The 26842-nt window shown below is 50.1% G+C and overlaps 1 protein-coding gene across 1 annotated transcript; it reads left to right on the top strand.

The window, feature by feature from the left end:
- The first annotated feature begins 88 nt into the window (after positions 1 to 88).
- Positions 89 to 26842, top strand: PLPPR3 (phospholipid phosphatase related 3). Its single transcript, XM_060232801.1, is given in 8 exon segments — positions 89 to 212; positions 2369 to 2554; positions 8481 to 8610; positions 10251 to 10446; positions 17818 to 17875; positions 22607 to 22652; positions 22655 to 22779; positions 25454 to 26842. Coding segments are annotated over 8 exon segments (2124 nt in total). The 5' UTR covers positions 89 to 137; the 3' UTR covers positions 26762 to 26842.

Here is a 26842-nt window from a genome sequence, read left to right as displayed (position 1 = left end):
CTGTTCTTCTCTTGGGAATGCCCCCCTGCAGTAAATTCCCATCCCTCTCTCATGTTTTTGATCTTCTTCCCCTACAGAACCTGAAGTAAGACCCTCCCTTCCCCCCACCCATTCCTCACAATCCCACCGCTGACACCATGATCGCTGCAAAGGAGAAGTCAAAGGCTCCCAAGGACAGCATGACACTCCTTCCCTGTTTCTACTTTGTGGAGGTGAGTCAAGCAGGGTCCCCCAAAGTGGTGGCCATGGGCACTATCATGCCCACCAGTACTTCCCTCAGCACCTGGCAAGGTCGGAGTCAAGTGGCACCCTTAAGACCAACCAAGTTTTATTCAGAACATCAGCTTTCGTGTGCTCTCTAAGCACGCTTCCTCAGACGAGGGGGATCAGAAATCGGGGGCTGAAATACAAGCAGTTTGTTGATTCAGTATGCAGACTGATCATATGGTAGTAGTAGTAGAAGAAGAAGATATTGGATTTATATCCTGCCCTCCACTCCAAAGAGTCTCAGAGTGGCTCACAATCTCCTTTCCCTTCCTCCCCCACAACAGACACCCTGTGAGGTGGGTGGGGCTGAGAGGGCTCTCACAGCAGCTGCCCTTTCAAGGACAACCTCTGCCAGAGCTATGGCTGACCCAAGGCCATGCCAGCAGGTGCAAGTGGAGGAGTGGGGAATCAGACTTGGTTCTCCCAGATAAGAGTCTGCGCACTTCACCACGATACCAAACTGGCTCTCACAAGGACAGCTCTACCAGAGCAATGGCTGACCCAAGGCCATTCCAGCAGGTGCAAGTGGAGGAGTGGGGAATCAAACCCAGTTCTCCCAGATAAGAGTCCGCACACTTAACCACTACACCAAACTGGCTCTCAGTGTGGCTTGGCCATTTGGTCTGGATAACTATAAAAGGTAATAAAGTCCTCTGCCAATTGGTGTTGCTGCAAATCGAGGTGAATCACAAAAGGACCACCACTAGGGAATACACATCCTTTTGTGATTCACCTCGATTTACAGCAACACCAATTGGCAGAAGACTTTATTACCTTTTATGGCTACCCAGACCAAATGGCCAAGCCACATTGGTTTACCATGTGATCAGTCTGCATACTTAATCAACAAACTGCTTGTATTTCAGCCCGCAATACCTGATCCCCCTCGTTTGATGAAGTGAGCTTAGAGAGCACACGAAAGCTGACGTTCTGAATAAAACTGGGTCGGTCTTAAAGGTGCCACTGGACTCCTGCTTTGCTCTGCTACTGCAGACCAACATGGCTGCCCGCTTGGATCCACCTGGCAAGGTGTTAGGAAAGCAGATTGGGTGGTTGTAAGGCAGGACTTGTTATTAGCTGCCCCCATTCAAATGGAAGGGTTTCCCACTGGAGGATGAGGGGGACTGGTGAGCACCTGGGCTTTCCTCAGTCAATGTGTGGTCCCATTCCTCCCTCAGACTTCCCTTCTTCCCAGGAAGTGTAAGAAAGGAGGTATCCCATTTGACGGAGTGGTTAAGTGTGTGGAGTCTCATCTGGGAGAACCGGGTTTCATTCCCCACTCCTCCACTTCCACCTGCTGGAATGGCCTCGGGTCAGCCATAGCTCTGGCAGAGGTTGTCCACAAAAGGGCAGCTTTCTGTAAGAGCTCTCTCAGTCCCACCCACCTTACAGGGTGTCTGTTGTGGGGGAGGAAGGGACAGGAGATTGTTGGCCGCTCTGAGACTCTGTCCTTGAAAGGGCAGCTTTTGGGAGAGCTCTCTCAGCCCCACCTGCCTCACAGGGTGTCTGTTGTGGGGGAGGAAGGGACAGGAGATTGTAGGCTGCTCTGAGACTCTGTCTTTGAAAGGGGAGCTACTGTATGAGCTCTCTCAGCCCCACCTGCCTCACATGGTGTTTGTTGTGGGAGAGGAAGGGAAAGGAGACTGTAGGCTGCTCTGAGACTCTATCCTTGAAAGGGCAGCTTCTGTTAGAGCTCTCTCAGCCCCATCTGCCTCACAGGGTGTCTGTTGTGGGGAAGGGAAAGGAGATTGTAGGCCACTCGGAGATTCAGAGTGGGGGGCGGGATACAAATCCAATGTCTTTTTCTCCTAAGGTAGCCATTTTGTGTTTGGCCCCACCTACCATGGCAGCCATTTTGGAGTGGTGCTCACCACCCCCTCTCAAAATCCCAAAGGTGCTCACAAGCCCCCCAAGTTAGGGACACCCGAAACAGAGAATTTACAAAATAAAAGCTTGGGAGAGGAACAGAAGGGGAGGAGGTTTGGCCAGGGAGCTCCTAACTAGACTAAGCTCCAGCTTCCAGCCACGAGGTGCTGAGTTCAAATCCCAGGATTCCCGACACTCCTTTTGACTTGGGCCTCCATCCTTTCTGTCCTCGCAGTTGCCCATTGTGGCCTCCTCGATCGTGACTCTCTATTTCTTGGAGCTCACGGACCTCTTCAAGCCGGCCAAGGTGGGTTTCCAGTGCTATGACCGAGCTCTCTCCATGCCCTACGTGGAAACCAACGAGGAGATGATTCCTCTTCTGATGCTTCTCAGCCTGGCCTTTGCAGCTCCTGCGGCTTCCGTGAGTAGCTGGGGACTCTCCAGGAATGGGGGAAGAGGCCCTTTTCCGTGTCTTTCTGCTCAGGGCTGGATAGGGTAGCGAGTCCAATTCAAGAAATATCTGGTGACTTTGGGGGTGGAGCCAGGAGACATTGCGGTGGAGCCAGGAGACATTGGGGGTGGAGCCAAGAGGTATTGGGGGTGGAGCCAGGAGACATTGGGGGTGGAGCCAGGAGACATTGGGGGTGGAGCCAAGAGACATTGGGGTGGAGCCAGGAGCAAGGGTGGGACAAGCACAATTGAACTCCGAAGGGAGTTCTGGCCATCACATTTAAAGGGGCCGCACGCCTTTCAAATGCCTTCCCTGCATTAGACATAGCCGCCCTGAGCCTGCTTCGGCGGGGAGGGTTGGGTATAAATTAAAATGTATTATTATTATTAGAAATCATGAAGGATAGGGGCACCTTCTTTTGGGCTCACTCTTTTGGTCCACTCTTTTGGAAACTTGGTGAGCATTTTGAGAAGAGCCATGAGATGCTATGCTGAAAATCCGGTGCTTCTACCTCAAAATGCAACCCCTCCAGAGCCCCAGATACCTCCAGATCAATTCTCTATTATGCCCTATGGAATCGATCTCCATAGGGAATAATGAAGTGTCCGGCAGACATTTCCCTTCTCTCGCCCTCCCCCCCACCCTCATTTCTGATGACTCTGAAGCGGGGGTGGTCCTGCTCCCACCTGGGGACTGACATCTCTACTCACGAGTTGCTGAACTTCCAACTTCTTCAAAGTCACACAGAGCAACCAAAGGTTCAAGTTTACCTTTCCTATGCAAACGACCTCTGAAAAGATTGTGCAGCCAACGGAGGGTCTGGGCTGCTTTCACAGCCACTGAGAGCAGCCATGTTGTTCTGCCTGCTCACTCCGCCTCCATTCAGCCTTAAAGACACAGACACACCATCCCAAGAGGAAGCCTTTGGAGGTGGAAAGGGACAGGGTGGCTGTGGGGGAGGGGCTTTCCCCCGCCGGCCAGCTGACTGGGAGCAGGAAGGAGCCTGGGAAAGCGGGAGAACCCCCGCCGGGACCTGGGGATTGGCAAGCCTAGGGGTGGAATTCTAGCAGGAGCTCCTTTGCATATTAGGCTGCGTACCCCTGATGCAGCCAATCGTTTGTTTGTTTGGTTTTAATACGGTCGACGACCAGCACCCATCAGAAAAAATTAACAAAAGCTATCGCATAAGATAAAAGGTAGGAGATGAGCTATATATAAAATTGCAATTAACATTTAGCTTCAGGACATAATATAGCAGGGGTGGCCAACGGTAGCTCTCCAGATGTTTTTTTGCCTACAACTCCCATCAGCCCCAGCCAGCATGGCCAATGGCTGGGTTTGAGGGGAGTTGTAGGCAAAAAACCACCCCTGTTAGTGTCAGACATTGTAACTTACCCTTAACTGTACTCTGAGTAGATGTGTTCCCTTGCCCTAACTAACGCCATTTTGTATGCTAATGCTAACCATGAGAATAAAGGTCTGCATTTCAAAGGAAAGGGACAGTTGCTAACCGCAAGGGAGGAATTTCTCGCTTGGCACCAACAAGCGCCTTGAGCCTTTGAAGCTGGTATGCCCCAAGGTAACCAGCGGGGTTCCTTCCTTGGGAAAGAGATAAGGGAGTCTGGGAACAGGCAACTGTCTCTCAGGGTGTGAGAATGGTTTTATTGTTATGCTTTCATGTACTCTACAAAATACCAGGCGCGGCCTTGGAATGTATCAAACTCAATCTGCTTCTATCCCAGACCACTAGTTCTCAAATAAATGGATTAATTTTGAAACAAAATGGTCCGTTTTCATTTGAAGTTCCAAAGTCTGACAGTTAGCCACCCCTGTGATATATCTTTGCGAACTTTGCATGCAATGGAAAAGAACCTGGCACGAGGGCCTGTAATCTGTGCGATCACACCCATTAGAAACTCCCTAGTGACCTCAGAATTAGAAAGACTGGAATGGCCCTGAAATCTACTTATTAAGGGACTAATTAACCTCTCCCGTGTCTCCTGGTAAAATTGGCATGAGAGGAGAACATGTTCGACAGTTTCGATGGTCCCTGCTCCACAAGGGCAGACCCTCTCGTTCTTAGAGATCTTTCTATATCTCCCCTCTAAAACTGCAAAGGGGAATGCATGCCATCTAACTAGGGAAAAGGCTCTATGATGAATGGGGGATTCCAGGGATGAGAGATACCCTGCTGGTGCTACAATGAATTTAGAATTATCTGGTGCCAGAAAACTTGGCACTTCACTGAGATCTCGTTGCTGTTCGGTATCGAGCACCCTCTGTCTGACGATGTCTAGAAGAGAGTGTGGAGAAAGACCTAGACTCATCCATGTAGGGTGGACTGCTGCTAACCAAGAAGATCGAAAGCCATCCTGAAGGACTAACGATGGCAACTCTTGGGGGGGATGTATCCAATCCTCCAAGAGCTTACAAAAAGGAGCCTTGTAAGCTCTTGGAGGATTGGCTACATCAGGGGGCGTGGCTTAATATGCAAAGGAGCTCCTGCTAGAATTCCACCCGTGTTTCTGCTTCCTTGACGTTGTCATTGCAAACGGATTCCGCCCAACAGTTTTCATCATCAGTTTGTTGGTTTTGTGTTTTGTGATGTACTTCTTAAGATGGGCAATGGTATAGAATAGGCCAGGGGGTGAGCCAGTTTGGTGTAGTGGGTAAGTGTGTGGACTCTTATCTGGGAGAACCGGGTTTGATTCCCCACTCCTCCACTTGCAGCTGCTGGAATGGCCTTGGGTCAGCCATAGCTCTGGCAGAGGTTGTCCTTGAAAGGGCAGCTGCTGGGAGAGCCCTCTCAGCCCCACCCACCTTACAGGGTATCTGTTGTGGGGGAAGAAGGGAAAGGAGATTAAAGGCCGCTCTGAGACTCTGTCCTTGAAAGAGCAGCTGCTGGGAGAGCCCTCTCAGCCCCACCCACCTCACAGGGTATCTGTTGTGGGGGAAGAAGGGAAAGGAGATTGTAAGCCACTCTGAGACTCTGTCCTTGAAAGAGCAGCTGCTGTGAGAGCCCTCTCAGCCCCACCCACCTCACAGGGTATCTGTTGTGGGGGAAGAAGGGAAAGGAGATTGTAGGCCGCTCTGAGACTCTGTCCTTGAAAGGGCAGCTGCTGTGAGAGCCCTCTCAGCCCCACCCACCTCACAGGGTGTCTATTGTGGGGGGAGAAGATATAGACGATTGTAAGCTGCTCTGAGTTTCTGATTCAGAGAGAAGGGCGGGGTATAAAACTGCAGTCTTCTTCTTCTTAATGTTAAGATGAGGATGAAGAGGTGGAAAGAAAGCAACTTTGCATTCTACAAGCCATCAGCTGGCTTGGTGAAGTGATTTAAATAGACAAATGCTTTCTCCAAGCCATCTAACAGGGCAGTGGGGGTTTTGAGAGCCATACCATATGTGTGAAAGAGCCGCATCATATATGTCAGGGGTGGCCAACGGTAGCTCTCCAGATGTTTTTTGCCTGCAACTCCCATCAGCCCCAGCCATCGGCCATGCTGGCTGGGGCTGATGGGACTTGTAGGCAAAAAAACATCTGGAGAGCTACCTTTGGCCACCCCTGGTATATGTGAAAGAGCTGCAGTTTGGCCACTCCTGCTCTAGTGGAAGACTTGGTTGTCAGTGGAAGTCTCCTTCGCCTGGTGGGAGGCATTCAACTCGACCATGCAGAAGTGTACAAAACTTGCTGCCTTCTTCCACCGATTTACTGATGTACAGAAAATGAATGGGGAAGAAAGTGTGCCTGTTATAGGGGGGGGAAAGTGGACGCCAGGAAAGGGATCCAAAAGGCGTGGGTAGAAAGCGTGGTGAGCCCAATTCATATCAAGGGAGAAGCAACATTGAAATGGGATTTTCCAAACTGAGCTGCTTCAGAAGGCTCCCTGGTGTGCTCCTGACACATCCGTTTCCAAATCCCATGTCCTTCCAGCAATCGGGAGGCGCATTAGCTATCTCCCAGCTGTTTACGCAAGAGGTACAAAGCCTAAGTGTGGTTTTCCTCCTCCTCCTCTCTCATCCAGTCCTTTTCTTCTGTCTCCTCTCATATGAACATATGAAGCTGCCTTCTACTGAATCAGACCCTCCTGGGTCCCTCAAAGTCAGTCTTGTCTACTCAGACTGGCAGCGGCTCTCCAGGGTCTCCAGCTGAGGTTTTTCACGCCTACTTACCTAGACTCTTTTTGGTTGGAGATGCCGGGGATTGAACCTGGGACCTTCTGCTTACCAAGCAGATGCTCTACCACTGAGCCACTATCCCTCCCTAAAGTCAAACTGGCAGCGGCTCTCCAGGGTCTCAAGCGGAGGTTTTCCACGCCTACTGCCTGGACCCTTTTTAGTTGGAGATGCCGGGGATTGAACCTGGGACTTTCTGCTTCCCAAGCAGATGCTCTGCCACTGAGCCACCGTCCCTCCATCTCCATCACCTACTGCCTGGACCCTTTTTAGTTGGAGATGCCGGGGATTGAACCTGGAACCTTCTGCTTCCCAAGCAGATGCTCTACCACTGAGCCACCGTCCCTCCATCTCCATCACCTACTGCCTGGACCCTTTTTAGTTGGAGATGCCGGGGACTGAACCTGGGACCTTCTGCTTACCAAGCAGATGCTCTACCACTGAGCCACCATCCCTCCCTCTCAGATACCTCCCTTAGGTTTCCGTTTCTTTTTTTGTAGAAAAAGCCCAGCAGGAACTCATATGCATATTAAGCCATACCCGCTGACATCATGGTTGTTTCACACAGGACATTTTGTAGGAAAAGCCCAGCAGGAACTCATTTGCATATTAGGCCACACCCCCTGACATCACCACTGTTTCACATGGGGGTTTCTTTTAGGGAAAAAGCCCAGCAGGAACTCATTTGCATATTAGGCCACACCCCCTGCTTCCAAGCTAGCCAGAATTGCATTCCTGCTCAAAAAAACCCCTGCACTTGATTTATTAAGAGTTGTACCCCACTCTACCTCTTGTCCAGGCTCAGAATGAGAAACATTGATAAAAGCATTTGGCTATTCAGTATTAATATTTCTAATACACAAATACAATAAAATATCAAATAATATATAACAGGGGTGGCCAAACTGTGGCTCAGAAGCCACATGTGGCTCTTCCACACAAATTGTATGGCTCCTGAAGCCCCCGCTGCCCCGTTGGCCAGCTTGGAGAAGGCATTTGTCTCTTTAAATCGCTTCTCCAAGCCAAGCCAGCCGACCACTTGGAGAATGCATTGAAAGTTGCTTTCTTTCCATCTCTCTCTCCCCATCTCTCTTCCCTCCCTCCCTGGCTCTCAAGCATCTGACGTTCTTGTCTTGCAGCCCTCAAACATCCGACATTTATTCTATGTGGCTCTTACGTTAAGCAAGCTTGGCCACGCCTGATATATAATAAAATACATAACGTTCTAAACCAGCACATAAATAAAAGATCGCATACAGCTTGCGGGAGAGTGATGCATAATCTGTCTGACCTGAAAAGGAGAAGAGGGGTAGAGAGGAGGAGGGCGATCAGAGATGGAACCCATCACCGTCCTCAATCATAGGCCTGGCAGAACGACTCTTCTTTTTACAAGCTTGTCTCTCCTCCCTCCCTCTGGACTGCTTTTCCCAGCTGCCAGCTGTCTCTTCTCAGCCCTGCTCATCTTCCCATTTTAGCCTCCCCTGCTTCCCCTCCTCGTGCCCATCTGTCTCCTCATCCCTCTCCGATATCACAGCAGTTCCACTTAAGGGCCTGCACCTCCTCTGTGACATCACAGCATCCCATCCAATCCAAATCAAAAAGGGTTTTCCCCCTCTGCAGCTAAATCCTGCTGGTCAGGCACGCGGCCCGAGAGCAGCGGGTGGAGCTGGGGTGGCTTTTGCACTCGGGTCCCTGAATCTTTCTGCTCCCTGTCACGTGCAGATCATGGTGGGGGAAGGCCTCGTGTACTGCCTGCAGTCCAAGCTGAAAGGACGGACGGGCTCCGAAGGGAGCATCAACGCCGGCGGGTGCAATTTCAACTCCTTTCTGCGCAGGACGGTCCGGTTTGTGGGTAAGTCTGGCAGCCTCCAGCTCCGTACCTGGAGGTCTGTAGCAAATGGTGGGGTGGTGCTTGCCCTCACTTGTCTGAGTCCTTGTGATCCCCAGCATCCGTGAACATTGGCCATCTGCCCAAGTGTTTAAGTGCTCTATCCAGGTTTTTTTTGTAGCAGACACTCCTTTGCATATTAGGCCACGCCCCCCCTGAGGTAGCCAATCCTCCAAGAGCTTGCAGGGCTCTTCGTACAGGGCCTGCTGTAAGCTCCAGGAGGACTGGCTACCTCAGCGGGGCGTGGCCTAATATGCAAAAGGCGTTCCTGCCACAAAAAGAGTCCGGAGTATGTGAAACCAGAGAGCTCACGGGTATGAGTAAGGTGTATAACTTAGAAAACTCTGTGAGAGCAAAACTGCTTACAATGACTCTGGAAGGAAGTGGATCCTGATTTCGTAAGATATTGGCTTTTTTGGTAAGCAGAGTGGTAAAGCTGCAGTACTGCAGTCGGAGCCCTCTGCTCACAACCAAGTGGCGTGCTTCGCAGAGGGGGCGTGTTTTTCTTGATTTAATTTGCCTGCTGCTGTTTTGGAAAGGCAAAACGATGCCAGGACCACGGAGGTTTTACAACCAGGAAATGACAAGCAAAATACTCTCCGTGTAACAAAACTATACCCTGAACGCAATGAAATGCTGATAGATGGAAAAACAGGAAAGAAAGCCCGTAGGCATTCATGTAAACAAAACCCCAGATTTTCCAATTATTTTATACAATCAAATATCCTCATAAAATCATACAATACCAAAAGTGCAAATATAAGCCACACCCATACCCAAAGTCCATATACTTATAGCAGTAGTCGATTGCTTTGGGATACAAATCCTTGTCATTGTTCCTTAAAGCTGGGACTCCGAGACATGGTGGGATGAGCCGTGCAGATGGAGCCCTGTGCTCCAAATCTTCTCGTAGCCAGTGTAGAGATGACAAGCAGCAAGGCAAAAGGGCGCAACAGGGATTCACTTGATGCCCTGTTTCACGATAGGCTTCTACGAGCTTCAAAACATTTTTTACAACTTACGTGGGAGACCAACGGTCCAACTGTTCCGCAGACAACGACGGCCAAATGGAGAAATGGAGCAGCGTTCTGAAGAAAGGAAATTAATGAGAGAGAGCCTGGAAAACAGTGAATTGTAACGAAATAAGGCACCATTGGACTACTGCACCTAAAAATAAACTAGACGGTCCCAGAGGAAGGATCACACAGATCCGAAACGAGAACGGACCGGTTTTGAATCATTGTCGGACTGTATTGAATGAATGTAGCATCATCTTATGGACAGTAGTGAAATTGTGTGCTCTGAATGGTATTCCGTCACTGGAATTGATAATGTTGTTACTATAATATATTGTTGTACTGGGAATCATTGTAATTATGTTCTGATATTGTTTTGTTACACGGAGAGTATTTTTCTTGTCATTTCCTGGCTGCTTTGGAAAGAGCAGATGGATTTCCGCCCCCTGCCAGTTTTAAATTTAGTGCCTTGTGCCCCGCAAGGGAAAAAAAATAGTGTCTTGTGCCCCGCAAGGAAAAAATCCGGGTTACAGCCCTGATTCTGCTCGATCCCTGGCTGAAATTAATTCCCCTCCACTCTTGTTGTAGGTGTCCACGTTTTTGGCCTCTGCGCTACTGCCCTGGTGACCGATGTGATCCAGCTGGCCACAGGCTACCATGCCCCCTTTTTCTTGACCGTTTGCAAGCCCAACTACACCCTTCTGGGAATCTCCTGTGACTCCAACCCTTACATCACGCAGGATATCTGCTCGGGCCAAGACCAGCACGCCATCCTTTCAGCCAGGTAAGCGTGTTTAGGCATCCACCACAGGAATTCCCAGGTGAATTCTCATCTCCACCATCTTAGAATCATAGAATCTTAGAGTTGGAAGGGACCTCCAGGGTCATCTAGTCCAACCTTCTGCCCAATGCAGGACACTCACAAATACCACCCCCTAAATTCACAGGATCTTCATTGCTGTCAGATGGCCATCTAGCCTCCAAGGAAGGAGAGCCCACCACCTCCCGAGGAAGCCTGTTCCACTGAGAAACTGCTCTAACTGTCAGGAAGTTTTTCCTAATGTTGAGTCAGAAACTCTTTTGGTTTTATTTTAACCCGTTGGTTCTGGTCCTACCTTCTGGGGCCACAGAAAACAATTCCACCCCATCCTCTACATGACAGCCCTTCAAGTACTTGAAGATGGTGATCCTATCACCTCTCAGCCGCCTCCTCTCCAGGCTAAACATCCCCAGCTCCTTCAACCTTTCTTCATAGGACTTGGTCTCCAGACTCCTCACCATCTTTGTCGCCCTCCTCTGGACCCGTCCAGCTTGTCTATATCCTTCTTAAAATGTGATGCCCAAAGCTGAACACAAGAATCCAGGTGAAGTACTTGAAGGGCTGTCATATAAAGGACGGTGCAGAATTGTTTTCTGTGGCCCCAGAAGGTCAGGCCAGAACCAGTTGGAATAAAATCAGAAGAGTTTTCGGCTCAACATTAGGAAGAACTTCCTGACAGAGCAGTTCCTCAGTGAAACAGGCTTCCTCAGGAGGTGGTAGAAGAGCCAGTTTGGTGTAGTGGTTAAGTGTGTGGACCCTTCTCTGGGAGAACCAGGTTTGATTCCCCACTCCTCCACTTTCAGCTGCTGGAATGGCCTTGGGTTAGCCATGGCTCTTGCAGAGCTGTCCTTGAAAGGGTAGCTTCTGGGAGAGCTCTCTCAAACCCACCCACTCCACAGGGTGTCTGTTATGGGGGAAGAAGGGAAAAGAGATGGTAGGCCACTCTGAGACTCTGTCCTTGAAAGCGCAGCTTCTGGGAGAGCTCCCTCAGCCCCACCTGCCTCACAGGGTGTCTGTTGTGGGAGATGAAGGAAAAGGAGATTGTAGGGCACTCTGAGACTCTGTCCTTGAAAGGGCAGCTTCTGGGAGAGCTCCCTCAGCCCCACCTGCCTCAAAGGGTGTCTGTTGTGGAGGAGGAAGGGAAAGGAGATTGTAGGGCACTCTGAGACTCTGTCCTTGAAAGGGCACTTTCTGGGAGAGCTCCCTCAGCCCCACCTGCCTCACAGGGTGTTTGTTGTGGAGGAGGAAGGGAAAGGAGATTGTAGGGCACTCTGAGACTCTGTCCTTGAAAGGGCACTTTCTGGGAGAGCTCTCTCAGCCCCACCTGCCTTACAGGGTGTCTGTTGTGGAGGAGGAAGGGAAAGGAGATTGTAGGGCACTCTGAGACTCTGTCCTTGAAAGGGCACCTTCTGGGAGAGCTCTCTCAGCCCCAACCGCCTCACAGGGTTTCTGTTGTGGTGAGGGGAGTAAAGGAGATTGTGGCCGCTCTGAGATTCAGAGTATAGGGCAGGATATACAGTATATATAATATCATCATCATCTTCTTCATCTCCTTCCTTCCTTGGAGGTTTTTAGACAGAGGCTGGATGGTCATCTGACAGCACCGCTGATCCTGTGAACGTAGGGGGAGGTCTTTGTGAATTTCCTGCATTGTGCAGGGGGTTGGACTAGATGACCCTGGAGGGTCCCTTTCAACTCTTTGATTCTATGATCTTCCTTTGGGACAGCCTCTCATGTGTTAATCGTAGGAGATTCCTTAAGCACGCTGGCAGGCCTCGGAAGAGTTGCAAACACCGAGTTTGCCATCGTCTGTTGAGCATTTGATTGTTGCGGCTGGAGATAGCCCCTTGATTTTCAATTGCTCTGATTTCAGGCATGTGTCTTAGGTGTGAAGGTGTGGCTGATTCTTTTCTAGTTGTACCGGAGTATTGCAGATTGGGCTGGAGCAGATCCCAGGGGGACGTGAAATATGGTACATCTTGATTGTACACCACGTTGCATCTCAAAAATATTTATCAGCCCTTACTCCATGGTTGAACTTCTCAGTGTAAGGTCCTTTCTATATATGAAGAGTTTTATGTATATTCAGGGCTTATCTTTTGTAGGAAAAGCCCAGCAGGAACTTATTTGCATATTAGGCCACACCCCATGATGTCAAGACAGCAAGAACTGCGTTCCTGTTTGCCTTTCCACCTCTCCTTCCCCCATCTCTCTGTCTGGGGCAGTGATGCTCTGTATTATTGGTGCTTGGGGGGGGGGCACAGTGGGACGGCTTCTAGTGTTTTGACCCCACTGGTGGACATCCTGATGGCGCTTGGTTTTTCGTCCACTGTGTGACAGAGAGTGTTGGACTGGACGGGCCATTGGCCTGATCCAACATGGCTTCTCTTATGTTCTTATGTGACACAGAGTATTGGACTGGATAGGCCACTGGCCTGGTCCAACATGGCTTCTCTTATGTTCTTATGTGACACAGAGTATTGGACTGGATGGGCCATTGGCCTGATCCAACATGGCTTCTCTTATGTTCTTATGTGACACAGAGTGTTGGACTGGATGGGCCACTGGCCTGATCCAACAGGGCTTCTCTTATGTTCTTATGTGACAGAGAGTGTTGGACTGGATGGGCCACTGGCCTGATCCAACATGGCTTCTCTTATGTTCTTATGTGACACAGAGTGTTGGACTGGATGGGCCACTGGCCTGATCCAACAGGGCTTCTCTTATGTTCTTATGTGACACAGAGTGTTGGACTGGATGGGCCATTGGCCTGATCCAACATGGCTTCTCTTATGTTCTTATGTTTATTCGATGTTTCTTTTTTTGCTTCAACCTTTTGGTTGCCTTTCTTAGGTTACACAGTTTTTTTTTGTAGCAGGAACTCCTTTGCATATTAGGCCACACACCTCCCGATGTAGCCAATCTTCCTGGATCTTCCAGTAGGCCCTGGACTATGAACCCTGTAAGCTCTTGGAGAATTGGCTGCATCAGGGGTGTGTGGCCCTAATATGCAAAGGAGGTCCTGCTACAAAATAAGCCCTGGGTCTGAAGGCCAAGGAGAAAGGCCTGCAGACAAACGGGCAACTAGAGAGCCAGGATGAGTCGCAGACCTTTTGCACACCCAACATAGGCCCTAGGTGGGTTTACATTTCTATTATCAGGGTGTGGAGGGGGTTTTCGAAGCAAAGAGACATTCAGAGGTGGGTTTGCCATTGCCTCCCTCTGCGTCCCAACCCTGGATTTCCTTGACTGTCTCCCATCTAAATAAGCAACCATGGCATACCCTGCTTGAGAGCCAGTTTGGTGTCGTGCTGAAGTGCACAGACTCTTATCTGGGAGAACTGGGTTTGATTCCCCACTCCTCCACTTGCACCTGCTGGCATGGCCTTGGGTCAGCCATTGCTCTGGTAGAGCTGTCCTTGTGAGAGCCAGTTTGGTGTAGTGGTGAAGTGTGCAGACTCTTATCTGGGAGAACCAAGTTTGATTCCCCACTCCTCCACTTGCACCTGCTAGAATGGCTTTGGGTCAATCACAACTTCTTGCAGAGTTGTTCCTCTCAAGAGCAGTTTCTGTCAGGGCTCTCTCAGGTCCACCTATCTCACAGGGTGACTGTTATGTGGAGGGGAAGGAAAAATATGTTGTAAGCCGCTCTGAGACTCCTTTGGGTAGTGAAGGAAGGGATATATATCCAATTTGTTCACTCTCCTCGTCTCTAAGTAGCCATGATCTGACAAGATCAAAGTAGCTTGGACTATCTAGGAAGGAAGGAAGGAAGGAAGGAAGGAAGGAAGGAAGGAAGGAAGGAAGGAAGGGAGGGAGGGAGGGAGGGAGGGAGAGAGGGAGAGAAAGATAGAGAGAGAAAGAGGGAGGAAGGGAGGGAGGGAGGAAAGAATAAAAGGAAGGAAAGAAGAGAGAAAGAGAGAGAGAAAGAGAGAAAGAGAGAAAGAGGGAAAGAGAGAAAGAAGAGAGAAGAGAGAAAGAGAGAAAGAAAGAAAGAAAGAAAGAAAGAAAGAAAGAAAGAAGAAAGAAAGAAAGAGAAAGAAAGAGAGAGGGGGGAGAGGGAAGGAAGGAAGGAAGGAGGAAGGAAGGAAGGAAGGAAGGAGAGGAAGGAAGGAAGGAAGGAAGGAAGGAAGAGAGAGAAAGAGAGAGAAGAAGAAGTTATTGGATTTATATCCGCCCCTCCACTCCGAAGAGTCTCAGAGCGGCTCACAATCTCCTTTACCTTCCTCCCCCACAACAGACACCCTGTGAGGTGGGTGGGGCTAAGAGAGCTCTTACAGCAGCTGCCCTTTCAAGGACAACCTCTGCCAGAGCTATGGCTAACCCAAGGCCATTCCAGCAGGTGCAAGTGGAGGAGTGGGAAATCAAACCCGGTTCTCCCAGATAAGAGTCCGCGCACTTAACCACTACACCAAGAAAGAGAGAAAGAAAGAGAGAAAGATATTGAGGTTGATAGGATAAAGAAAACTATCTTCAGGAAAAGGAAAAGAAGGGTACTGTAGCTCTTCTACAAGCCAATATAATAGGTGCTGCTGAATCACCCTGTAAAACTTCTGTTTCCTTGCATGTCTGGAAAGATAAACTATGCCGCTAAATAATTATTTGTTTCTTATTATAAACCTTGGTATCCCTCAAACTCTCCACAGCAGCTGGCTCATAACATTTCGGTGTACTCGTTAAACCAGGCTGGGGTTGTGGTTAAGAGCAGTGGATTCTAATCTGGGAGAATGAGGTTTGATTCCCCACCTCTCCACATGCAGCCAGCTGGTGACCTTGAGTCAGTCACAATTCTACTCTCAGAGTGCTCTCAGCCCACCTACCTCACAGGGTGTCTGTTGTGGGGGAGGAAGAGAAAGGAGATTATAGGCTGCTCTGAAACTCTGTCCTTGAAAGGGCAGCTTCTGGGGGAGCTCTCTCGGCCCCACCCACCTCACAGGGTGTCTGTTGTTGGGGAGGAAGGGATGGAGATTGTAGGCTGCTCTGAGAGTCTGTCCTTGTAGGGCAGCTTCTGGGAGAGCTCTCTCAGCCCCCACCCGCCTCACAGGGTGTCTGTTGTGGGGGAGGAAGGGAAAGGAGATTGTAGGCTGCTCTGAGACTCTGTCCTTGTAGGGCAGCTTCTGGGAGAGCTCTCTCAGCCCCACCCACCTTACAGGGTGCCTGTTGTGGGGGAGGAAGGAAAAGGAGATTGTAGGCCGCTCTGAGTCTCTGTCCTTGTAGGGCAGCTTCTGGGAGAGCTCTCTCAGCCCCACCCCTCTCACAGGGTATCTGTTGTGGGGGAGGAAGGGAAAGGAGATTGTAGGCCGCTCTGAGACTCTGTCCTTGAAAGGGCAGCTTCTGGGAGAGCTCTCTCAGCCCCACCCACCTTACAGGGTGCCTGTTGTGGGGGAGGAAGGGAAAGGAGATTGTAGGCTGCTCTGAGACCCTTTCCTTGAAAGGGCAACTTCTGGGAGAGCTCTCTCAGCCCCACCCGCCTCACAGGGTGCCTGTTATCAGGAGAGGAAGGGAAAGGAGACAGTAAATCCCTCTGAGACGCCAAGTGAAGGGTGGGGTATAATTCCAACTCTTCTTCTTCCTCCCCTTTCTGGGGTGGTTTCCAATAAAGAAGCAGTAGGCACCAGAGCTAGCTCTAGGGTTGCCAGCCTCCAGGTGGAGCCTGGAGTTTCCCCTGGAGTTACAACTGATTGCCAGACAAACGAGATGAGTTCTTGTGGAGGAGATGCCCACTTTGGAGGGTGGCCCCTGGTGCATCACACCCTGCTGAGGTCTCTTCCCTCCCCAAACGCCTCCCTCCCCAGCTCCACCCCTAAATCTCCAGGAATTTCCAAGCAGGGTTTGGCATCCCTATCTGGATAGATCAATTCTAGAAAATGAATCTAACCAGGGGTCATTTTGTAGAAAAAGAGCTGCTGGAGTTCATTAGCACAACTCATTCCCATTCGCTACACACCCATGACATCACCAGTAAAGAAAAAAGGTCAACGCAGTCCCTTGTGCAAGCACCAGTCGTTTCCGACTCTGGGGTGACGTCGCATCACAACATTTTCACGGCAGACTTTTTATGGGGTGGTTTGCCCTTGCCTTCCCCAGTCTTTTACGCTTTCCCCCCAGCAAGCTGAGAACTCCTTTGACCGACCTCGGAAGGATGGAAGGCCGAGTCAACCTGGAGCTGGCTACCTGAACCAGCTTCCGGTGGGATCGATCCTGGCGGAATCTGGGTTCAGGTAGCCGGCTCCAGGTTGACTCAGCCTTCCATCCTTCCGAGGTCAGTCAAAGGAGTCCCCATCTTGCTGGGGGGAAAGCGTAGATGACTGGGGAAGGCAATGGCAAACCACCCTGTAAAAAGTCTGCCATGAAAAGCAAGCTGGGGACTCCTTTTACCGACCTCGGAAGGATGGAAAGCCGAGTCAACCTGGAGCTGGCTACCTGAACCAGCTTCCGGTGGGATTGAGCAGAGGGCTCCGACTGCAGTACTGTAGCTTTACCACTCTGCGCCACGGGGCTCTTCAAAGGTAGTCGCCTGTGCAAGCACCAGTCATTTCTGACTCTGGGGTGACGTCGCATCACACATTTTCATGGCAGACTTTTTATGGGGTGGTTTGCCCTTGCCTTCCCCAGTCTTCTACGCTTTCCCCCCAGCAAGCTGGGGACTCCTTTGACCGACCTCGGAAGGATGGAAGGCTGAGTCAACCTGGAGCCGGCTACCTGAACCCAGATTCCGCCAGGATCGAACTCAGGTCGGGAGCAGAGAGCTCAGACTGCAGTACTGCAGCTTTACCACTCTGCGCCATGCGGCTCCTTACATCAGCAGACATCACCAGAAGGTGTACTAAATTATATCCGCTCAGCATCTACTTTCAAATGCTTCTTGAATTACAATTGTCATAATAAAACCTTCATACTTTTAAAATGACTTACTCCTATGTGGCCACAGAGAGCATGAGGAAGATTTCCATCTGTCTGCTTGATATGTTTTGGTTATTTCCCCATTTTTGTGGGGGGGAAATATTAGAAAGGTTGTCAGATCTTAGAGTTCAGCAAAATTCTCACAGGGGGTTTGAACAAGGGAGCCCAGAAGCAAGTATTGGGGGGGAGGAGGGGTCTAAGAAAGAATGAGCACAATAAAATTTAGAGGCTCCAGAGTTCCGCTCCTGTGAGCACCTGCCCAGAATGAGGCCTGGTAATTCCCTTCTTCAAGCCTTGGCCATAGTTTGCCTCTCATCCCTCAAGGTGTTCTCTGCATGCAGTCTTAGTGATCCCATCACCTTCGAGCCACGGACTGTATTGCGATGGACTACGCTTTTCTTTTTAGTACAACCATTTCTTTTTTCCTTTCAGGAAGACATTCCCCTCCCAGCATGCCACGCTCTCTGCTTTTGCAGCTGTCTACGTTTCGGTAAGTTTTACCCTCAAGGCTGGTTACGCCGAGTGGGGAGGAGGGCAAAAGGCCGCTCAGGAACGAGAGAGCCAGCGGTGGTGGGAGGATAGAATTCATTTTACATAAGAACATAAGAGAAGCCATGTTGAATCAGGCCAGTGGTCCATCCAGTCCAATACTCTGCCACTTAAGAACATAAGAGAAGCCATGTTGGATCAGGCCAATGGCCCATCCAGTCCAACACTCTGTGTCACATAAGAACATAAGAGAAGCCACGTGGGATCACGCCAGTGGCCCATCCAGTACAACACTCTGTCACTTAAGAACATAAGAGAAGCCATGTTGGATCAGGCCAATGGCCCATCCAGTCCAACACTCTGTGTCACATAAGAACATAAGTGAAGCCATGTTGGATCAGGCCAATGGCCTCTCCAGTCCAACACTCTATGTCACATAAGAACATAAGAGAAGCCATGTTGGATCAGGCCAGTGGCCCATTCAGTCCAACACTCTGTGTCACACAGTGGCCAATATATGTGTGTGTATACACAAACACACACATATATATACTGTGGCTTATAGCCACTGATGGACCTCTGCTCCGTATTTTTATCCAATCCCCTCTTGAAGCTGGCTTTGCTTGTAGCCCCCACCACTCCTGTGGCAGTGAATTCCACCTGTTAATCACCCTTTGGGTGAAGGACTTCCTTTTATCCGTTTTAACCTGACTGCTCAGCAATTTCATCGAATGCCCACAAGTTCTTGTATTGTGAGAAAGGGAGAAAAGTACTTCTTTCTCTACTTTCTCCGTCCCATGCATTATCTTGTAAACCTCTCTCATGTCACCCCGCAGTCGACGTTTCTCCAAGCTAAAGAGCCCCAAGCGTTTTAACCTTTCTTCATAGGGAAAGCGTTCCAAACCTTTAATCCTTCTAGTTGCCCTTTTCTGCACTTATTCCAACCTCAGCTCCTAAAGGAACACGTGAAATGGCCTTCTACTGAATCAGACCTCCAAGGACAGCCTTGTCTACTCCGACTGGAAGCTCTAAAAAATTCTTATGATCTTAAAAGTTCTTATGATCATGAGGAGGGGACATTACTTAAAACGGGCACATGGGAACCAAAAGTCTCCTTGTTTTAAAGCAGGGGTGGCCAAACTTGCTTAACGTAAGAGCCGCATAGAATAAACATCAGATGTCTGAGAACCACATGAACGTCTGATGTTTGAGGGAGGGAAGGAAGGAAGGAAGATGGGGTGGGGGTAGGAGGGAAGGGTGGCAAGAAAGCAACTTTAAATGTGTTCCTCCAAGCTGTCCAACAGGGTGGTGGGGGCTTTGAGAGCCACACGTGTGTGCGAAAAAGCCACATGTGGCTCCTGTTTTAAACCCCTGTTTTAAAGCAATGCATTAACCACTAACCACAAGGCAGTGTAAAGAATGCTCAGTTTTTCCAGTGATCATTCAGTATAGGTACCGGTCTTCTGATTGCAGACGTCAGTTGCAGGACGTCAGAGGTTTTTTTTTACTCCAGGTCTTGGTGAAAACTTATATCCCAGTGAATGATCACTGCATGTTGTCTTTTAAAGACTTATCTCCAGGGTCTCAGGTGAGATCATCTTTCGCATCACCTTCTGTCTGGTTCTTTTAACAGAAGAGGTGGTGTTTTGAAGCTGGGATCTTCTGCGTGCCAAAGAAAGGTTCTACCACTGAGCTAGGGCCCCTCTCAAAGGTTGACTGTGGGGCTCCAATTGGAAGCCCGGCTTCCCATTTCTACCCAGGCCTCCATTTTGTTTTCCTTCCAGTCACCCACAGAACGGGAATATATAAGGGAAACATATTTGGAGTACTGCGTACAATTCTGGTCACCACACCTCAAAAAATGTGCTACATTACTGGGAAAAGTCCAGGAAAGGACAACTGAATGACCCAACATGGCTTCTTATGTTTCTCCCTTTCTCACAATACAAGAACTCGTGGGCATTCGATGAAATTGCTGAGCAGTCAGGTTAAAACGGATAAAAGGAAGTCCTTCACCCAAAGGGTGATTAACAGGTGGAATTCACTGCCACAGGAGGTGGTGGAGGCTACAAGCATAGCCAGCTTCAAGAGGGGATTGGATAAAAATATGGAGCAGAGGTCCATCAGTGGCTATTAGCCATAGTATATATATATGTATGTGTGTGTGTGTATACATATATATACACACACATATATTGGCCACTGTGGTGACACAGAGTGTTGGACTGGATGGGCCATTGGCCTGATCCAACATGGCTTCTGTTATGTGACACAGAAATATTGGATTGGATGGGCCACTGCCTGATCCAACATGGCTTCTGTTATGTGACACAGACTATTGGACTGGATGGGCCACTGGCCTGATCCAACATTGCTTCTCTTAAGTTCTTATGTGACACAGAGGGTTGGACTGGATGGGCCACTGGCCTGATCCACATGGCTTCTCTTAAGTTCTTATGTGACACAGAGGGTTGGACTGGATGGGCCATTGGCCTGATCCAACATGGCTTCTGTTATGTGACACAGAGTATTGGACTGGATGGGCCACTGGCCTGATCCAACATGGCTTCTGTTATGTGACACAGAGGGTTGGACTGGATGGGCCACTGGCCTGATCCAACATGGCTTCTCTTAAGTCTTATGTGACACAGAGGGTTGGACTGGATGGGCCATTGGCCTGATCCAACATGGCTTCTGTTATGTGACACAGAGTATTGGACTGATGGGCCACTGGCCTGATCCAACATGGCTTCTGTTATGTGACACAGAGGGGTTGGACTGGATGGGCCATTGGCCTGATCCAACATGGCTTCTCTTATGTTCTTATGTGTGACACAGAGGGTTGGATTGGATGGGCCACTGGCCTGACCCAACATGGCTTCTCTTATGTTCTAAGGACCTACCTCATAGGGTTGTTCTGAAAGTTGTGAAAAGAGTCTGACAACAGAAAATGGCTCACGGACAATATTTTGGGTAATATATTCCCGTGTGCATAAACAAGCCACCCACCATCAGCAAAGCCGTGGGAGAATCCCTCAGTCTGGTCTCTCTCGCATCTCTCTCTCTGTCTCTCCTGTACCACTTTATTGCCTGTACTGTTTCCTCCCCTCCCGCTTTCCTCTCCATCTGTCTCTCTTCCCTTCCCTGCTCCACACGCTCTTTGTAGCACTGCTGCAAGCTCATTCCAGCCTAAGATGTTGTTATGATGAGTTACAGGAACAGCTAGGACCATAATGGGAAAGGCCAACCGGCTTGGTGGTAGAGCCTCTGCTTGGCATGCAGAAGGTCCCAGGTTCAGTCCCCGCCCTCCCCACTTAACAGGCTCACGTTGGAGGTGATTATGAAAGACCTCAGTCTGAACCCTGGAAAGCCGCTGCCAGTCCTGAGTAGACCAGGGGTTGTAGTGGTGAAATGTCTGAACTCTTATCTGGGAGAACTGGGTTTGATTCCCCACTCCTTCACTTGCACCTGCTGGAATGGCCTTGGGTCAGCCATAGCTCTTGTAGGAGTTGTCCTTGAAAGGGCAGCTGCCTGTAAACCAGCTCTCTCAGCTCCACCCACTTCACAGGGTGTCTGTTGTGGGGGAGGAAGGGAAAAGGAGATTGTAGGCCGATCTGAGACTCAGTCCTTGAAAGGGCAGCTTCTGCGAGAGCTCTCTCAGCCCCACCCGCCTCACAGGGTGTCTGTTGTGGGGGAGGAAGGGAAAGGAGATTGTAGGCAACTCTGAGGCCTATGTCCTTGGAAGGGCAGCTTCTAGGAGAGCTCTCTCAGCCCCACCCGCCTCACAGGGTGTCTGTTGTGGGGGAGGAAGGGAAAGGAGATTGTAGGCCGCTCTGAGCTCTGACCTTGAAAGGGCAGCTTCTGGGAGAGCTCTCTCAGCCCCACCTCCCTCACAGGGTGTCTGTTGTGGGGAGAAGGGAAAGGAGATTGTAGGCCACTCTGAGACTCTGTCTTTGAAAGGGCAGCTGCTGTGAGAGCCCTCTCAGCCCCACCCACCTCACAGGGTGTCTTTTGTGGGGGGAGAAGATATAGGAAATTGTAAGCCACTCTGAGTCTCTGATTCAAAGAGAAGGGCCAGGGTACAAATTTGCAGTCTTCTTCTTGTTACATGGCAGATCTGACATAAATGAGGGCTTGTTGGGCCGGGCCAGTTGCGTATCTTAAGATTAGGTAGCAGAAATATAAACTATATAAGGACACAGACAAACACAAATAATTTAAAAAAAACCCTTCAAACGTGCTTAAAACATTAGCACTCATTGGTCTTAAAGGTGCTTTCTTTGTATTTCTTCCATGGGATCCAGGGGACCTGGGCAAAGGAAGCCCCGGCTCTTTCCTTCCTTCCCCAGGGACTTGGGGGGGGGGGGAGCTTCAGCCAATAGAAGGAAAAGAGGCTTGGGCTCAGTAGCTTTGCTCTGTGATTGAGAGAGCCTGCAGAAACAAAGTGCTGCCTCCCCCTCCTTCCCCCAAGGAGGAGCCTCAGCCAGTGGAGAAAATAGAGGTTTTGCTCTGTAGTTCCTGTGCAATTGAGCAAGTTTTGCAAAGCAAGAGCTGTGATGCAGAGGGAAGAAGAGAGAGAGAGGAGAAGGAAGCAGATGACAGCCAGTCGCTCATAGGGCCTGAAACGGCCCTCTGGACCTGACCTGACAACAGACCAAGGGTCTGATGCAGCGGAAGGCAGCTGCGGGTCCCTGTTCCATAATCCCTCATGAGAACGCCTCCTTCTTTCCAGATGTATTTCAATTCCATCATCTCGGACAGCACCAAGCTCCTGAAGCCAATCTGGTGTTCACCTTCGCTATCGCGGCTGGTGTCTGCGGACTGACGCAGATCACTCAATACCGCAGTCCACCCATCGACGTTTACGTGGGTTTCCTGATCGGTTCCGGCATTGCGGCCTACTTGGTAAGTCCGTGCATCTCCAAAGCCTCTTTAAGCCAGTTTGGTGTAGTGGTGAAGTGCGCGGACTCTTATCTGGGGGAACCTGGGTTGATTCCCCACTCCTCGGCTTGCAGCTGCTGGAATGGCCCTGGGTCAGTCATAGCTCTGGCAGAGCTGACCTTGAAAGGGCAGCTCCTGGGAGAGCTCTCTCAGCCCCCACCCGCCTCACAGGGTGTCTGTTGTGGGAGAGGAAGTGAAAGGAGATTGAAGGCCGTTCTGAGACTCTGTCCTTGAAAGGGCAGCTTCTGGAGAGCTCTCTCAGCCCCACCCACCTCACAGGATGTCTGTTGTGGGAGAGGAGGGAAAGGAGATTGTAGGCCACTATGAGACTCTGTCCTTGAAAGGGCAGCTGCTGGGAGAGCTCTCTCAGCCCCACCCACCTCACAGGGTGTCTGTTGTGGAGGAGGAAGAGAAAAGAGATTGTAGGCTGCTCTGAGACTCTTTCCTTGAAAGGGCAGCTTCGGGGAGAGCTCTCCTCAGCCCCACCTGCCTCACCAAGGTGTCTGTTGTGGAGGAGGAAGAGAAAGGAGATTGTAGGCCACCCCTGAGACTCTGGTCTTTGAAAGGGCAGCTACTGTATGAGCTTCTTAGCCCCACCTGCCTCACAAGGTGTCTGTTGTGGAGGAGGAAGGGAAAGGAGATTGTAGGCCACTCTGAGACTCTGTCCTTGAAAGGGTGGCTTCTGGGAGGGCTCTCTGTCCCACCTGCCTCACAGGGTGTCTGTTGTGGGGGAGGAAGATAAAGGAGGTTGTAGGCCACTCTGAGACTCTGTCCTTGAAAGAGCAGCTACTATAAGTAGCTCTCTCCAACCCCACCCATCTCACAGGGTGTCTGTTGTGGGGGAGGAGAAGGTATAGTAGATTTTAAGCCGCTCTGAGTCTCTGATTCAGAGAGAAGGGCAGGCTATAAATCTTGCAGTCTTCTTCTTCGTAGAAAACCAGCATTATGTGGGAAATGCTAGGCTAGGAAATCCGCCCCCACCCCCATCCTTCTGATGCTTGTGAAGACTCACTGTCAGTGAGTCTCTGACGCAGATGACATTTGTGTGTGCAGTCTCCCTTTGTGCCTGTTGTGCTGCTAGAATTACTAAGGCCTGTGCCGAAGTTTCCCCTCTGCTATGGGAAAAAAAGGAACAGATGGGAAGGAAGATCCAAGCGGGCAGCCGTGTTGGTCTGAAGCAGTAGAACAAAGCAGGAACCCAGTGGCCCCTTTACGACCAACAAAGTTTTATTCAGAATATAAGCTTTTTAAAGTGTGTGTGTGCACACTTTTTCAGACGAGGAATGAGGTACAGTGAGCAGAGCTGCAGATAGCTGGTGGGGTCTAGAAGGCAAGTGGTACACAGTTGAAATCCAATAGCAGAGTAATAAAATAAACAAATTCAAAAAACTTTTGGTCTGGGTTGCATTGGTGTGGGAAACCAACAAAACGGTAACATGCTGGAATGTGAGAATGTCTGTTAATTATTCTATTGCTCATAAGCCTGGTCTGGTTGCATTAGCGCGGGAAACCAACAAAACAGTAACATGTCGGAATGTGAGAAGGTCTGTTAATTATTCTATTGCTCATAAGCCTGGGTCAAAATGAGGGCGTTTTCCTTTCCCAGAAAGTTTTTCCTGTACAACTAATTTACGTTTTAACATGTAACATAGATATATACATCATGCTAGTTTTCCAGTAGAAAACAAATACATTACAATATAGTGGTTTAGTATTTGTATAGAATCATAGAATCGTAGAGTTGGAAGGAGCCTCCAGGGTCATCTAGTCCAACCCCCTGCACAATTGCAGGAAACTCACAAACACCTCCCCTAAATTCATACGATCTTCATTGCTGTTAGATGGCCATCTAGCCTCTGCTCAAAAACCTCCAAGGAAGGAGAATCATAGAATCCTAGAGTTGGAAGGGACCTCCAGGGTCATCTAGTCAACTCCCTGCACAGTGCAGGAAACTCACAAGGACCTCCCCCTAATTCTCAGGATCCTCATTTGCTGTCAGATGGCCATCTAGCCTCTGTTGGAAAACCTCTGAGGTAGGAGAGCCCACCACCTGCCAAGAAGGAAGCCTGTTAGAATAACAGAATCACAGAGTTGGAAGGGACCTCCAGGATCATCTAGTCCAACCCCCTGCACAATGCAGGAAACTCACAAACACCTCCCCCTCAGTTCACAGGATCTTCATTGCTGTCAGATGGCCATCTAGCCTCTGTTTAAAAACCTCCAAGGAAAGAGAACCCACCACCTCCCGAGGAAGCCTGTTCCACTGAGGAACCGCTCTAATTGTCAGGAAGTTCTTCCTAATGTTGAGCCGGAAACTCTTTTGATTTAATGGGATAAGCAGCCAATATCCCTTGTTTGAGTATGTCAATACCAAAAAACACCATCCTAAAAGAGAAATACATTGAAATACCGTGGATATGAAGCCATACTTGTTGAGAGTGGGTTTAGCATATGTAATGAGATAAAAAACCCAATATCCCTGTTCAGTCCTGGGGAGATGTTTGTTCCAAGTTTCATAATAATTTGTAATTCAGCAATTTCCCTCTCCATTCATGGGAAGGAAGTGTGCTTTTGTTCTTGCCTGCAGGATCCTCAGATTCTTTAGCCCCTAATGCTCATCTTTTCTTGCCATGTGTAGGCGTACCATGCAGTTGGCAACTTCAGAGCGCCAACGGAGAAGGCCCCTTCCAACCCCCCTGCCAAAGATGCCCTGAGAGCCCTCACCCAGCGCGGCCACGATTCCGTCTACCATCAGAACAAGTCCGTCAGCACGGATGAACTCAACCCCCAGACCCGGCTGGAGGGGATGAACCGACAGGTGCAGAGAGAGAAGAACTCATTGGGCAGTTTGAAGAGGGCTAGCGTCGACGTGGATCTCCTGGCCCCACGTAGCCCCATGGGCAAGGAGAACATGGTCACCTTCAGCAATACCTTGCCGCGGGTCAACACCCCCTCCATGGATGACCCGGCCCGTCGCCACATGACCATTCACGTGCCGGTAGATGCCTCCCGTTCCAAACAGCTGATCACCGAATGGAAGCAGAAATCTGTCGAAGGACGCAGCATGACGCTGGCTGAAGAAGTGGCCAGGCGAGCCGGCTCCGATTCCATGGTTGGCGAAGAAGAGGATCATATCCCGCCGTCCTTGTACCCCACCGTCCAAGCTCGGACTGCCGAACGAGCCTCCATGGGCCCGCGAGTTCTCATCCAACCGAGGCCCGGGGCTTCCCAACTGGTACACATCCCCGAGGAGAGCCAAGCCAATGCCGGGGCCAACATTTCTCCCAAAGGCAGTTCTGCTGTGAGGGCCAAATGGATGATGATGGCAGAAAAGGGGTCAGGGCAACGGGTGGCCAACCCACCGCGCCTCATGCAGGTCATCGCCATGTCGAAGCAGCAAGGGATGGTATCGGTGACCCCGAAGCATTCAGAGACCTCCTCCTCTTCCACCAGCTCGGATTCTTCCCAATACCGCTCTCCGTCAGAAAGAGACAGCTCCAGCGTCGTCACCATTGACGCCCATGCCCCGCATCACCCCGTGGTTCACTTATCATCCGGAAACGGGCCTTGGGAATGGAAGGCTACCCAGAAAGCTCCCGATATCCAAGACACTTACGAGCTCAACGAGATGAGCAAAGATTATCGCGGCTTCCGGCCCGCCAAGAGCGCTGGCGTCTCTCCCGGCTCTTCCGTCAGCGACATAGAACAGGATGAGCCGCGCTATGGGAGCGTGGCCACCATCAACATCTCCTCAGGGGTAGGGGGAAGCGCTCCAGTTGTGTCGGCAGAGGCCAGCCCTGCAGAAAGCGTGATGGGTGCCGCCAGCCGAGAATCGACACTGCGGAGGAAGCCGAACACTTTGACAGTGGGAGAGAAAGAGGGGCAAACCGAGGAGACCGAAAATTACTACAAGAAGATTCAAGCCAACCGAAGGTTTAAGGAGTAATTCTTCCTACCAAGCCTTCATCTTTTCTGTCCAGGACTTTTTAAAAATGTGAGTTTATTTAGGACAGCGGGGAACTTTGAG

Source organism: Heteronotia binoei, chromosome 2 (assembly GCF_032191835.1).
Source record: "Heteronotia binoei isolate CCM8104 ecotype False Entrance Well chromosome 2, APGP_CSIRO_Hbin_v1, whole genome shotgun sequence".
NCBI lineage: Eukaryota > Metazoa > Chordata > Lepidosauria > Squamata > Gekkonidae > Heteronotia > Heteronotia binoei.
Note: the sequence above shows the minus strand (reverse complement) of the source record. Positions and strands in the feature narration are given on the sequence as shown.